This window comes from Erythrolamprus reginae, chromosome Z, assembly GCF_031021105.1.
Source record: "Erythrolamprus reginae isolate rEryReg1 chromosome Z, rEryReg1.hap1, whole genome shotgun sequence".
Lineage (NCBI taxonomy): Eukaryota > Metazoa > Chordata > Lepidosauria > Squamata > Dipsadidae > Erythrolamprus > Erythrolamprus reginae.
In genome coordinates this window covers 46750279-46765606 of record NC_091963.1, presented here as the reverse complement: position 1 = coordinate 46765606, position 15328 = coordinate 46750279, and the positions used below count along the sequence as shown (strand labels likewise).

General features: G+C 38.3%; 1 protein-coding gene across 7 annotated transcripts in view; it reads right to left on the bottom strand.

Annotated features, from left to right (window-relative positions):
- Window positions 1-15328, bottom strand: part of TAX1BP1 (Tax1 binding protein 1) — a 58837-nt gene that overhangs the window by 23802 nt on the left and 19707 nt on the right. For all 7 annotated transcript variants that reach the window (XM_070729306.1, XM_070729310.1, XM_070729313.1 and 4 more), the window contains exons 4-8: window positions 13973-14160; window positions 12724-12882; window positions 11602-11750; window positions 11373-11463; window positions 9903-10088 (exon numbers count right to left, since the gene is read on the bottom strand). In XM_070729306.1, the coding sequence (XP_070585407.1) occupies window positions 9903-10088; window positions 11373-11463; window positions 11602-11750; window positions 12724-12882; window positions 13973-14160 (773 nt within the window). The remainder of the gene's footprint in view (window positions 1-9902; window positions 10089-11372; window positions 11464-11601; window positions 11751-12723; window positions 12883-13972; window positions 14161-15328) is intronic.

Below are 15328 nucleotides of genomic sequence, written 5' to 3'. Positions count from 1 at the left end.
TCCCCGCCAAGCCCAGTTCGGCTTCCCTGGCTGCTTGGCCGGAGGGGGGGGGGCTCGGCCAAAAGGGGCTGGAGACGCAGCGATTTGCCTCCCGCCCCTCGCCCCTGTGCCACCGGCACGTCATCTTCCCTCCCAGACAAAAAGGCCGGCCTTTGGGGATGAAGGGGTGTGTTCAGCTCTGCGTCTCCAGCTCCTTTCGGCCGAGCCCCCCCCCCCCCGGCCAAGCAGCCAGGGAATCCGAGCCAGGCTTGGCAGGGAACATCGGCACGGGAGGCAGGAGACGATCGGGCGACCGGAGCAGCAGCCAGGGAAGCCGAGCCGCGGGCGGGACCAGGTGGGGGCTGGAATTTCTCCGCCAGGGCGAAGGGCGGGCGAGCGGGTGCTGGGGAGGGCTTCTCGCCCTCCCGACAGCAAGAGGGGGGAGCGAACGGCGTGGGCAGGCGAAGGGCGGGCGAGCGGCAGCGAGGAGTTTGCGTGGGCGGTGGGGAAACTCCTCGGCACGCATGCGTAGATGGTATTTTTGACTTCCGGGTTGAAAAATAGCGAAGTACCCTGTTCGCAATGGTTGGGGACGCAATAAACGGGGGATCACTGTATACTCAAACAAACAGCAGGGAACTGTTTTTAATTGGCAGCAGTATTCTGAGAATAAAATAGACAATAAATATTTCTTTTTAAATATATATATATATATAGACATGCATAGACATGCAAAACATTACACAGGGCAAAACCCGAACTCAGAACAATCTACATACATATACCCGTGAAAATTTACGAAAACAAATATATATATATATATATATATATATATATATATATATATATATATATATATATTATTTTTCAAAAACAAACATGACAAACACAACATATAACATTTAATGGCGCTAAAATAGAAGCTCCTCTTAAAATAGAAGTCTTCATTGTATAAAAAGAAGAAAGATCTTATTGTCGTTTAACACCATGTATAAAATATATAACAATATCTATTATAACACACTACATAAAAACACATATAAAATTATAAAATAATATATAAGAATTCTTAATTTGTAGAATAGATCAAACAAAAATAAAGAAGATAAGAGTAAAAAAGATTGCATTTATATTATAGATAATCACAATCTAATAATTTTTTTCTATTAAGTTCAGGGTTTTGAAGTAATATAACAACAAACTTATATCTTTTTTCTTTTTATCCCACCAAGTATATACCTTCTGCCAAATATCATAAAATTATGAATCTCCTTGATTGTTTAACTGCCTCGTCATCATATCGAGCTCAGCACATTCTAAAATTTTCTTAAGTATTTCTTCTTCTTTTGGAATCTCCATTTCTTTCCATTTTTTGAGCACAAACTATCCTAGCGGCTACTAATATATGAACTATTAAGTAATATATATTTTTATATATTTATTATTGGATATACCTACTAAGAAAAATTCTGGTGTTTTCTTAATTTCTTGCTGTGTTATTTCTCTTAACCATTTTTCTATTAAATTCCAGTACAGTGATACCTCGTCTTATGAACCCCTCTTCATACGAACCTTTCATCATACGAACCCAGTGTTTAAGATTTTTTTGCCTCTTATTCCGAACTATTTTCACCTTACGAAACCGAGCAGCCGTCGGGATTTTTTGCCAGCGATGCTTTGAATCCCAGCGACAAACTCCCCCCTTCCAAACTGCATGGGGAAAAGACTCATGGAGCTCAAGAGAGGAGAAAGGTGTGGGAGAAATGAGCAGAATGGGGTGGGCAAAAACGGGAGGGACCCATGGAGCTCAAGAGAGGAGAAAGGTGGGAAAATGAGCAGGACAGGGTGGGCAAAAACGGGAGGGACTCATGGAGCTCAAGAGGAGAAAAGTGTGGGGGAAATGAGCAGGACAGGGTGGGCAAAAACGGGAGGGACTCATGGAGCTCAAGAGGAGAGAGGTGTGGGGAAAATGAGCAGGACAGGGTGGGCAAAAACGGGAGGGACCCATGGAGCTCAAGAGGAGAAAGGTGTGGGGAAAATGAGCAGAACGGGGTGGGCAAAAACAGGAGGGACTCATGGAGCTCAAGAGGAGAAAGGTGTGGGGAAAATGAGCAGGACAGGGTGGGCAAAAATGGGAAGGACTCATGGAGCTCAAGAGGAGAAAGGTGTGGGGAAAATGAGCAGAACGGGGTGGGCAAAAACAGGAGGGAAAGACCCATGGAGCTCAAGAGAGGCTCTTTTCGCCTTGCTTCGTTGGGACTGCCACCTCTTGCTGTCCCTCCCCTCACTCCGTTGGCCTCAGCTTAGTCTGCCCCCCCCCCCACTTTTTTTTAAAAGCCTTAATGTTTTGGATTTTCCTAATGGGCTTACACGCATTATTGGCTTTTCCATTGATTCCTATGGGAAACATTGTTTCATCTTACAAACTTTTCACCTTACGAACCTCCTCCCGGAACCAATTAAGTTCATAAGATGAGGTATTACTGTATTCTTTTGCTTTTGAACATGTCCACCAAGTATGGTAATAAGTACCTATTTCTATTTTGCATTTCCAACAATTAGGTGACTTAGTTTGAAACATTTTTGAGATTCTATTTGGTGACAAGTGCCATAAAACATCTTAATTTGATTTTCTTTAAAAGAGGTTGACTTTGTTATTTTCCAGTTATATGTCCATACCCTTTCCCAAGTATTTAAATCTATCTCTTTGTTTAAGTTCGTGCACCAACTAATCATATTATCTTTTAATATCCATTCTATATTTTTACAGTTGATTAAAAATTTATAGATTTTCCCAATCAATTTTTCTTGGTTTGTTATTAATAGTTTACCTAAAATATTATTATCTTTTCTAAGTATATATGGGGTTTTTTTCTTTGTGGAACCTAGACTTAATCTGTGCGTATTGCCACCAGTCTATAACGATACCTATCTCTTCATTTTTAAGTTCCACTAGTTGTCTACTAGATCCCTATATTTCCATATTTTAGCTTCTTGTATTAAGTTTGGGGAACTTATAGCTTCAATTGGAGATATCCATTCTGGCATGACTAAAAAAATGATCTTTTTTTATGTCATTCCAGACTTCTATAAGTGCCTTTCTAATTGTGTGTCTCTTAAAATAGGAATGTGTTTTGCATTTTTCATACCATATAAAAGCGTGCCACCCTAACATTAAGTCGTGTCCTTCTAAATCTAATAATCTTCTATTTTGTAAAGTAAGCCACTCCTTAATCCAAGTTAAAGTTGCTGCTTGGTAGTACAACTTCCAATTTGGGAGGGCAAAACCTCCTCTTTCCTTTACATCTTCTAGTGCGTACAGTTTTATTCTGGATTTTTTATCTTGCCATATAATTTTTTTTGTTATCCTCGTTAATTCTTTAAAAAAGTCTCTTCCTGGGTTTATAGGAATTACTTGAAATAAAAACAAAACTTTAGGTAAGATGTTCATCTTAATCGTGGAGATCCTACCTAGTAATGATAGTTGCAAGTTATTCCAAATTGCTAAATCTTTTTAAATTTGCTTTAAAAGTTTCGTACAATTATCTTCTTTTAATAACATGGATTTTGCTGATATCCAAATACCTAGGTATTTTACTTTCTTAGTTATCTTCATATTTTATTCTAGTCGTTTGTCTGAAGATCTGTCATATTTTAGTTAATATTTGTGTCTTATTTTTGTTAATTTTCAGACCAGCTACTCTTCCATATTCTTCTATTGAGTCTATTAACTTTGATATTGAAATTAATGGATCGTCTAATATAAAGACAACATCATCTGCAAAGGCCTGTAATTTGGCAGCCAAGACTTCCAGATGGTAGCCGAGACGCGCTGGCAGGCTGGGGACAAAACTCCATCCCCAGTCCTCCGTTTTGCCCTAGCGGTCGCGCCTGCAGCGATCCAATTGGACCCAGAGAGTCCGATCCAGAAAAGAGGACTTCTGAGCATCTGGAGGGTATCTGCTGATGCCCCGAAGGTGTAAGATTGCCCTGCAGCGCCAGGGACAAAGGTCCGGGCTCCAAATGCCCGGCGCCTGGCCATAGTGGCATCTCCGTCAAAAGAGGAAGCAAAAAAAAAGACAAAGAAGTCCGACAGAGTGCTCAGACCGATAAAGAAGAAAAAGGTAAAGAGACCATTATATACACAATTAATTAAAAACAGAACAATTTATATGATTAATTAAGGCGGAGAAGCTAAAATAATTTGCCGGTTTGAATAGAAGAAGGGGGGGGAAACGGAACAGCTTTCGCTTTTATAATTACCGCGACTACACTAGAGCGTTTTAAAAACTTTTTCCCTTGTCTTTATTCCTGGAAAGTTCAATTAAATTTAGTAGAACTGAGGGGATAAAGACTGGATAGAAATTGAAGATTAAAACTGTAGCTCTCCTCCCTTCTGTGTGGATTTTTGAGTGGATTCATGTATCAACAGTAGCTACAGTAACAGGAAAATTGCTACACAAGATGGAGACTTAACATTCTAAGAAGACAAAGGACTAAAGGATTAAGGGCAGACAAAGGACTAGATACATTTCAACATAATTGGATCTTTACCTGGATTTATTTGGATTTACCTTGATTCAGTATAAGATTTTTCTCTCTTTTTCCCTATTTTCCTTTTCTGTTTTTGGATTTAGATTTATTGGATTTATATGCCGCCCTTCTCCGCAGACTCAGGGCGGCATATAAACTATAGGGAATAAAAAAAAATTGAGTTTATTTTAAGCCATTTGTAGTCTGAACTGAAGAAACTCTCCCTTACTTTCTACTAGCCTGATATTTTTGATATATAATTTGGATTACAACTAGACCATAACTGACTATAATTGGATTATATATGAACAGTAAGGACTGCTAATCCTAACAGAATTGGTTTTTGTTTTCTTTTTTAAGAAATCATCTAGATTTTGGACACTGGCACTGACTTGAGCTTGAACTATTAGCATAAAACTGAAGATTGCACTTAAGTTTTTCTCTTTTTTACAATTTTACTGGTGAAAATTTTTCTTGTATAAAAATATACATGGTTAAAATGAACTGTTAACTTGTTTTCTCTCCCCTCTTCCCTGGTAAACCCCTGCCCTCTCCTACCAGACCCAGTTTGATATTAACTATTTTCTTTTTTTCCTTACAGTATAAATAAGTGGTTGGTTAAAACAGATTTATAAACAATTGTATGGATTTAATTAATTTCTTTTTTTCTTATTTTTAAATGAGTCGAGTAAATGTTTAAGCATTGAATCTTTTTACTAATTTCTATTTTTATATTGTTCAATTAATTGATATATTTGGAAACTCCCTGTTTTTTTAAATTATTAATAATGATTACATTAACTGATCTAATGTTCTGATACTATATCTTTACATTTCTGTATTGAAAATTAAGTTGCACATTTTTGGAAAAATCTTTTTACTTATACAAGTTATTTTAAGCATTGATATATTTCCTTTTTTCCTTTAATTCCTTAACTACTTTCTTTCTTCCCTTCAGATATATAATACAATATATAATATAAAATTTTATTAGATCTTTTCTTAACTTTGAAAAATTGAAAAATTGATACCTTTTAATTTAACTCTTTCTCTTTAATTATAATTTGGAACTATATCTATTTTTTATTTCTATCCTAATTGTTGATACATATATTAAGTTATAAAGTTAAAATTAGAAATAATTGATTGTATATTATAAAATATTAACAATTTAGAAATAGAATTTGTCTTTCTTTCTCTTTTTCTCTTTATTTCTTTTCCTTTTTCTCTTTTCTCTCTTTTTGATTGATATATTCTACCCAAACAGCCAAAATTATTCTCAATAATGACCAAACCAAACAGAAAAGTTTAAAATACAAAGAGGTGTTAGACAAGGTTGCCCCATTTCACCACTATTATTTATTTTAACATTAGAAACTTTATTGACAAAAGTAAGAACAGATAAAAACATTAAAGGTTTAGACAATAAATATTTCTGATAGGCATTGTGTTTGTTGCAATCACAATGACTTCAAAATGAAAAGATCTCTAATAAAAAAAGAAAAGGGCAATAGAGACCTAAAGATTGGCAATTAAGATAGATCTAGATAGTGGTGGCGACTGGAAATACTTTTTTGATTTAAAAAAACCAAGGACAAACGTGAGAAAGACTGAGGAGTTTTAAGTTCCCAAAGCAGGACTGATCTAAGGTAGGTTGAAGTGTTCTAGGAGGAGACACCATGGAACATTTCCACTTGTAAAAAGTGGTCTTATCAGAAACTGAAGATTGAAATAGGAAAATCACATTTTACAAGCCAGGAAAAAACTGGCCACCTTAAGAGGGGGGAAAAAGCTAGCATAATTACTTTACACTTATACCTAGTTAGGTAGCAGGGATAAAAACAGCAGCACTAATATAGTAATTTAAACCAGACTGAGATCTAAATTATTAATTTTTACCCAGTTGTTGTTGTGTCATGGGGAATCGAGGACAGAAAGAATCTTGGCATTTTACCATTCAGGGGCCGAGACAAATCGAAGAGAAATGGGACGAGACTCGGCACTGGAAAAAGGGCCAAATACTGAGGGCAGGACACTGAGGATGCGGAGTCCAGCAAGAGCAACTAAAGAGCCAAGCTTCTCATTGTCTTGTCTGAATTGAGACTGGAAAACCAACTACCATCAGTTAATTTATGAGAGGTGTGGCAGCTGAGATGACGATTAGAGAGCCTGACCAAATGCCTGGAGGATGATCTAGAGCTGAAAAGGTTGGTAATGAAAATGTTTGGTTGCCAGGACCAACATGGAAACTAACCGTTTAAACTGCCAGCTCGCATGGAATGAAGATGTCTCCCTGGAAAAATATCTAGGCCAGAGAGTGCCGACCACCAGAAAAGAACTATTTATAACACCAGACTTAACATTCAAAAACTGAGATTATTTGAAACTATTAATACACTGATGGTCCTTTTCTTGGACCTGGAATCCCCACTTTTCACACTTCATCATGAGCAGACATCAAAGGGTTTAGTGGAAGGGGGTCAGATCTACTTCCTGGGACTATACAAGATCAAACTCCCCCCCCCCCTTGATGATATGGCTGGACCCCCTCTGAGAAGAAATTGTTCAGATCTTGAAAAAACTCTTCTTCCCCACAGTCGATATTTATTTCAAGGATACCAAAACAAATACCATCTGCTTTATAAAATCTTTATTTTTTTAAAAGTCAGTCCTGGGGAGGGAAGTGGTTACCCTTTAATTATTATATGCCTGACATTAACCAATTTTAACTGTCTTATTTATTTATTTATTAATTCTGCTATATTGGTGGGTTCTGAGATTGGTGGGGGGTGTACATACATAAGTATGTATGTGTGTATGTGTGCATGTATATATGTGTGTGTGCAGGGCCGCCATCAGGAATTTTGGGGCCCCATACAGCCTAAGTGTCTGGGGGGCCCCCTCCCCGCCATTTTAAAACTACTTTATTTTGCGACATACCAATTATGTATTAAATTTACCTTTCACACAAAAAAAATTAAACCCTGCCACTACAAAAAGGTACACTTGATTGACAGGTTAATAATATGAGTCATTTTGTTAAATCTTTTGGTCAAGTATGTTTATTACTATAGTGCAAATATGACATCATAAAGGAAAGCACCGTGAACTGTAAACATATACAAATATTCACTAGACAACACAACATATAACAAATGATACTCTTGCAAAGTAAAAGGTAGTAATGGCAGGTGCTTTTTGTTCTCCATACATATTTAAGCATGACGCCAGCAACTTCATGAGAGTTTAGGGATAACCCACTGTATTTTAATTCATTTATTAATTATTATTTAGCATATAGCAATAGCTTTGGGGGTGGTGTGATTATCCACTGACTGAGCTACTTTGTTAGGCAGGTATATGTATACACATTTATCACATGAATACAAATGCAAAACTTGACTACTTCCCAATTAGATCATTTTGGTTGAACAAATAAAGTCATCAACTTTTAATTAAAATCAATATGCCTCTGTCTTCTATTTTACACAAAGATTTCCACAAGCACATTGCAAAAAACCAGTAACAAGGCAACAAAACACCCAATCAGTAAGAGAAACATTCTTGGAAGTATTTAAAACTGGGTCACATATTCCAGCTATATATGATACATTTTTAAAAAATCCTTTTATAAAATACTGCAACCACATTATCAGAGTTGCCAGCCAGAGGGTATGGAATCTACGGAGAGGGGCGGCATACAAAATAAATAAATAAATAAATTTCCTTTAAATAGCTTGTTCCTTTCATCAGTTACACCTTGCTACAATATTTCAGCAACGAACAGTCTAGCATCATAATTTACTAGCAATACTTTACATTGCCATATTACATGACATAATGCACTACGCACCAGAACCAACTACGTCTAGTATTTTACATTGATTATTTATACCACTTTCAGTACTATTAAATAACAGCATAAACCCTATGTTGACGACTCAGCTACCTGACCAAATTCATTGTAATTGGCATGCAAAAAAAGAGGAGAGAAAACCCCTCAAGTTTAATCACCCATGTCTAGGTAAGACTTGAAAGCCTGAAACACTCGTGAAAGCTACAACCGGGCAGGCATCATGGAGCAGCCTTTTGACACCCGCTAGTTGATGCTCTCCCCCTATAATATGGCATTGCAAAGGGCGCCCGCTTCAACTTTTAAGGAGCTCAAGGAAGGAACAAAGAAAGGAAGGGAGGGAAGGAGGGAGGGAGAGAGGGAAAGAAGGAAGGAAGGGAAGGAGGGAGGGAGAGAGAAGGAAGGAAGAAGGGAGGGAGGGAGGGAAAGAAGGAAGGGAGGGAGGAGGGAGGGAAGGAGAGGGGGAAAAAGGAAGGAGGGAAGGAGGGAGGGAGAGAGAAGTAAGGAGGGAGGGAGGGAAAGAAGGAAGGAGGGAGGGAGAGGGAAAAAAGGAAGGAGGGAGGGAGGGAGGGAGAGAGAAGGAGGGAAAGAAGGAAGGGAGGGAGGGAGGGAGGGAAGGAGGGAGGGAGAGGAAAAGGAAGAAGGAAAGAAGGAAGGAAGGAAGGAGGGAAGGAAGGAAGGAAGGAGCCTCCCTTTCTTTCTTTCTTTCTCTCTCCCTCCCTTCCTCTCTTTTTTCCTCTCTCTGCAACTTTTCCACTACTTCCCCTTCTAGCTACTGCGAGGTTGGCGGCCCTGAAACTGCTACCTTTCAGCTTCGGCCTCCTTGCAAAAGAAACGTCCCGCACCGCCCGCCCATCCCCGCGCATGTCTTCAGCCTCGTCCTCCCACTGCCCCTCCCCCCCGCCATTTCCTTCCCTCACTGAAAATGAAATCTGGGGGAAGGGGGGGGGGGGGAGAGGCAAGCTACGAGAGACCGACCGTTGTAGAAAGTTCCCTCGAGCCACCCAAACGGCAAGCGCAGGGCAGGCGGGGGCGGGGGGAAGAGAGGCTCGAGGCAATGAAGGGGGACGGCTTCAAGACTTTCGAGAACAGCCGAGGCTGAGGTGGGAGGGGGGCGAGGTTGAGCAAAGGCCAAAGAGGAGCCAGATTTCCTCAGACTGGCCATCCATCCCCTTCCCTCCCCCGCCTTGAGAGGGTGGGAGGAAACGCAGGCAGACCAAAAGCCAAAGGAGAAAAACAATTGCCCTTTCCTGGTTACCTCAGGAAAACATACCGGTACCGGTCTTCTTCAATCGCCGGGCCCCTATCGGCGGCCCTGTGTGTGTGTATTTGTTGTGTAAAGTACACCAAAATCTACAGGTGCAGATTATTTTATGTTTGACACTAGTACAACTGAAAATAAAGTAGATGCATTTAAATCAAGTCCTGCTTTCATAATTTCTCTGGTACCTGTCTGCAGGTAATTTGATTTGAAATATTCTGAAAGTAAATGATCAAAAATTTAAAAATAAAGATGCTTTTTAATTGATATCAGTACCTTATTTGATGAAGTAAGCAGGGCAGCTTTCTTCAGTTTTTCTTTTTCAGTCACACACAGTTGTAATCTGCCAATCTCTTCTTTATAATATGCTATAAGGTTTTCTTTGTTTCCATCCAAATTCTTAAGTGTCTGGATTTCAGATGTTAATTTAGAGTTTTCAACTTCAGTGTTCTTCAAGTGTATCTGTAATGATATAATTAATTAATATTTCTAATCCTGGTATTTATTCTAAACAGGCTCATCCCAAGTAGCTGGAATGAGATAGAAGGCTAAAGCAAAAAAATAAAAATAAAAATATTTAGGTGCAGATTTGATAAGGAACAAATTTGAATGGCCCTAAGCATGCAAAGTGGGATTGGCATGAAGATATATTTTTGCTGGATATTGTTGTGTTTGGCTTCAGGCCATCTCTTTTGGCTGCTGATTTTGACGCAGAGGAGTGGGAATCGTCTGTTCACAGAAGACCCATCTGGCTGGAGAAGGAATCAGACAGTGAACCAGAAGGAGAGGCAGGGAGGGAAATGGAGCTGGAAGGGACTGGAGAGACAGAGAGAGTAATGGAGTCAGTCAGATCTCCAGCCAGAGTTTTATCTGACTCAGAAGGGGAAGAGTTAATGAACAATCCTGTTCTGAATGTTTGGGTCAGGAGAATGCTGGGAAGACAAGAGCAGCTGAGCAAATGCAGAAACAGATTATAGGTCATAGGTGATAAGAAATAATGAGGCTGCTGCAACCTTGAAAAAGAGGAGAGTTGCAGACGCCTGTGTGGGAGTCTAATGTTCAGTTTTGAAGAAAGTTTGTTGAATTGTGGTTTCGTGTTTGCTGTGGATTTCTGGACATTCTGACATTTAAGCTGTGAGTTATTTCTGGCTGACATAAGCCTGAAAGACTTCTGCATTGACTGGAATAATTAACTCTGACCTATTGAATTCTTAAACTAACACTGCTCTGAAACTCCGTGGTTTGCAGTTTTCTGAATATAAAGAACAACCCTCGTTTTATTTGTACAAGCCTGCGTGTGTGTGTTTGATTAATTACTTCGTTCCTGGCCTGTGTCCAGGCAGAACAGATATTAGTGTGTCTGGGCAGAAAAGGCGTAATATCTGACAAGGTTTCAATGCAATTTTTCAGGGAATCTAGCTTTGGACAGTATATTTGGCAATCTCTATCTTGGTACAGTGGAGGAATAGTGTTTTCCAAACTCTTGTTGTTGTTATTGCAAAGCTCTACTCATTATTTTCTTTTTGCTACATAGGTTTATATTTGATGACTGAATTCAGAGAAATTGCTTTTTTTTTTAATTTAGCGCTAAACCAGAGGTAAATCACTATTTTAGGTTAGGAGGTGCTCATATTGATTTATTATGGAGATAGATAATGAACACTGAAAATTTGAGTAAGCTACCTTCAGTAATGGAATTATCTCTACAGTTGAACAGCTACAAATATTTAATAGCTTGGAATTTACCTTGTAAAGTTCCTTTTCATCCTTTTCTGTTTTTAACAGGCATTCAAATTGTTCCTTTTCCAAGACTACTTTCTTGAGTTTATCTTTCAAACTACATGGGAGGGGGAAACAATTTTGATTATTTATTTATTTATTAAATTTATATGCCACCTGTCTTCTTCCTCAAAGCAACTCTGGGCTTACAATTAAATTTTATTTAGTTATCAGAAAATAATTTGCATTTGCATACCTATCTAATTCTGTTTCCTTTGTAATAGCTTTCTGAGTGACAATCATGAGATCTTCTTCAAGCTGAATAACTTTAGAAGTAGCTTCCTCATATTTTTTCTTGAATTTTTCATTTTCAGCTTTAAGGGTTTCTTCAGCTTTAAAACCATCCTTTAAAAAAATATAGAACAGATTTTAAAGGTGTACATGTTTGCATACATTTAATTCACTTCACTAAATCTACATTAACAACTTAACAACTACCTTCTCTTTAGAAAATGAAATCTCTATTGGATAAATGTATGATATTTAAGAGATTTTTATCCGGTGAAGTTAAACCATCAATACAGATACAAAGTTATCTCATATCACCAAATTGCCATTTATCACACTCAGGGGAAAGCAGGATGCAAGTGTTTTACTATGACACATTAATATGCAGATTCCATTTTCTTGTTTTCCTCCCCAAAAGCTAAGTGGGTCTTATAATCCAGAGCGTCCAATAGGCCGAAAAACACAGTATATCTCAAACAGTATAATTTGTCTACTACATAACTCTAGTTTTTAACAATAACCATAGGACTTTCATTAGGAAAATTTGATGAAAACTGTTTCAGTAGACTGTATTTTTCAGACTATAAGACGCTCGGGACTTTTAGATGCACCTAGCATTTTGAGAGGAAAATAATGGGAGGGGGGCCCTCTGCCTCTGCTCCAGCTTCCATCTGGTATTCATCTGGCTTCTTTAACACAGCCCATTTGCTGCCGTCCGAGCCTGTCTGTCACAGCCGTTTGTCACAACCCGTTTGCCGCCATGGCCCATTAATCGCCACAGCTTGTTCACCATGGCCTGTTTATCACTGCTGCTGTGGCCCCCAATAAACCTGCTGAGGGGTGAGTACAAACTTGGAAAATAAACTGATACTTATAGGAATCTTATAATTACAACGCACATGTTAGTTAAATGTAAAACATGTAAAGTTAGATGTTGGGAGACAAGGAACATATATTTTATTTTAATTAGCAATGTATAAAAAGTATATTGACAGAGTCAATACACTTTCCACAAAACATGTATGGTTATTAAAGGAAAATTACAAATAACACACACACACAAACACACATATATAATTATAAAACAAACCTTTTGCTCTGCTTCAAGCTTATCATATCTTTCTTTCTCATACATAAGTTCTTTTTCTAGTCTTTCAACTTGATCTCTGAGTTGCAGAGTTTCTTTTTCAAGCGATGCAGTTACTTTTAGTAATTCTTCTTTTTCTTTCAGAATTTTTTCAATTTTAAACTAAAAACAAAAAGTATTTGCTTCAAAAATGTACAGATGTTGCAAATTCATGTCTACAATTTTTTCCCCAGCCAATAGGTAAAGTGGACTAAAACAAGGAACTACAGTGATACCTCATCTTATGAATCCCTTGACATACGAACTTTCTGAGATACGAACCCGGGGTTTAAGATTTTTTTGCCTCTTCTTCCGAACTATTTTCACCTTATGAACCCGCTGCCGCTGCTGGGATACCCCACCTTCAGACTTCTATTGCCAGCCGAAGCTGGTGGGATTCCCCTGGGGCTTCCCTCCATGGAAAACCCCACCTCTGGATTTTGCGATACTGCAGGGGAATCCCACCAGTGCGAAGAGGAGCGCTTCGGCTGGCAACGGAAGTCTGGAGGTGGGGTTTCCCAGCGAGGGAACCCTCAGCGAAATCACAGCATTGCAAAAACACTGAAGTCCTTGAAACCCCACCTCCGAACTTTGGTGTTTCTGTGATGCTGCGATTTCGCTGAGGCTTCCCTCGCTGGGAAACCCTACCTCCGGGGACTTGGGTTGCCAGCTGAAGCGCCCATTTTCGCGCTGCTGGGATTCCCCTGCTGGGATTCCCCTGCAGCATCGCAAAAATGCGGAAGTCCGGAGGTGGGGTTTCTCATGGAGGGGAGCCTCAGGGAAATCCCACCAGCATGAAAACGGGCGCGTCGGCTGGCAAAAGGAGTGAATTTTGGGCTTGCATGCATTAAGTTCGTAAGACAAGGTATCACTGTATTTCATAACCCATCATATTCAAAGCCCCAGATGCTTATGAACTAAATGTTATAGTTGATAGCTGCACTTCATTATTTTTTAAAAACCATGTGAAATGTAAGATACAGATATTGCAATTCTCCATGGCATCTATCACGCACACATTTTGCTGATTAATTTTTAATTACATCTTACAAATTCTTTTTCACTAAAGATAGCCCAAATCTAATACAAATCATTCTGCTTGAAACCAGTCTGGGTTCAATTATATTTGATATAATTCCTACTTTCTTCATACCTCTGAGATATTAGTATAATATAGTAAACTATATTCTAAAAATTGTTTATTAATTCATACCTCAAGAAGTCCAGCTTTTGTAGTCACTACCAACATATCAGAATTGCCTTCATCTTCCATGGTTAACAATTCTTCAACTGGAGATGATGTTCGAAATTGGAAAGGGGTGCTCGCACCACGTATTTCTCCTTTATGTGTCACATAACAGAACTGGTAAAATTCTCCATCATCATTTGGAAGGTAGTACCCTGATAAAAAGAAAATTTGAAAGCACACACTTGTTCTTACCTAAATATAAAATCAATTTGGTGTAGAGCAGAGTTCTTCAAACTTGGCAACTTTAAGACTTGTAGATTTCAATTCCCAGAATTCTCCAGCCAGCTATGCTATGCTGGCTGGAGAATTCTGGGAGTTAAAATCCACAAGTCTTAAAGTTGCCATGTTTGGGGACCCCTGATCAAGAGGTTAAGGCACCAGATTAGAAACCAGGAATCTATTGAATTCTAGTTCTACCTTAAGTCAGGAAAGACAAACATGCTCTCTTAATCTAATTCCCCTCACAGGATTGTTGTGAGGAAAATAGCAGGAGGAAGGAGTAGTAGGTATGTTCCCATCTTGAGTTCTTTGAGAAAATAATAAAGGTGGAATATATTCACACCTAAAAGCACGTGTTATAAATAAAAGCAGCTATTTTAATTATACAATAAAAATGATGTGTGAATAGCATCACAGGATTTTCTACTTGCTATTTATTGCAATGTGCATCATTTTTATTTGAATTCCAAATGTTATATAGACAGTTAAATCTAATAAATGATAAATAATAAAAGTCTTCTAGCTCCCACCAATTTTTGATAATATATGCCTCCTAATACTGTTCCATCACATCTTGTAATAATCATTTTCTCGTTGATTTTCCCATCTTCTTATCCATTTTATTAATAAAGGATTACATTTCAAAGATGAGAGAGAAATAAGAGTACAAATACTACTACTACAAAAAGAAGATTGCTACCAGGCTTTTTTTTGTTCTCTCCGAGTGTGAATGACAAATTATCTGACAAGAAATCCAGTCAGACAGCAGACAACCACTGTTGTTCGAAATAGTTAAAGTTAAATTTAGTGTGGTTTAAACTGATTAAACTAGGTCAAGGTACATAGGATAGACACCAGCTCATTTAAAAAAGGATTTTAAAATATGGTTTAAAACCATCTGAATGTATTCAAATTTTACTTTAATTATAACATTTTCCATTTACCTTACTTATGCAGCCTTTGAAAAATTCTGTAATTGACCTTACATGTCATATGAAACCACCATCACCACCACCACCACCCCCAAAGGCTGAAAGCTTATGAACACATCTTCTATTTTCTGCAATGAAAGTCCTGGGAATACAGATTTTATAACTTAGG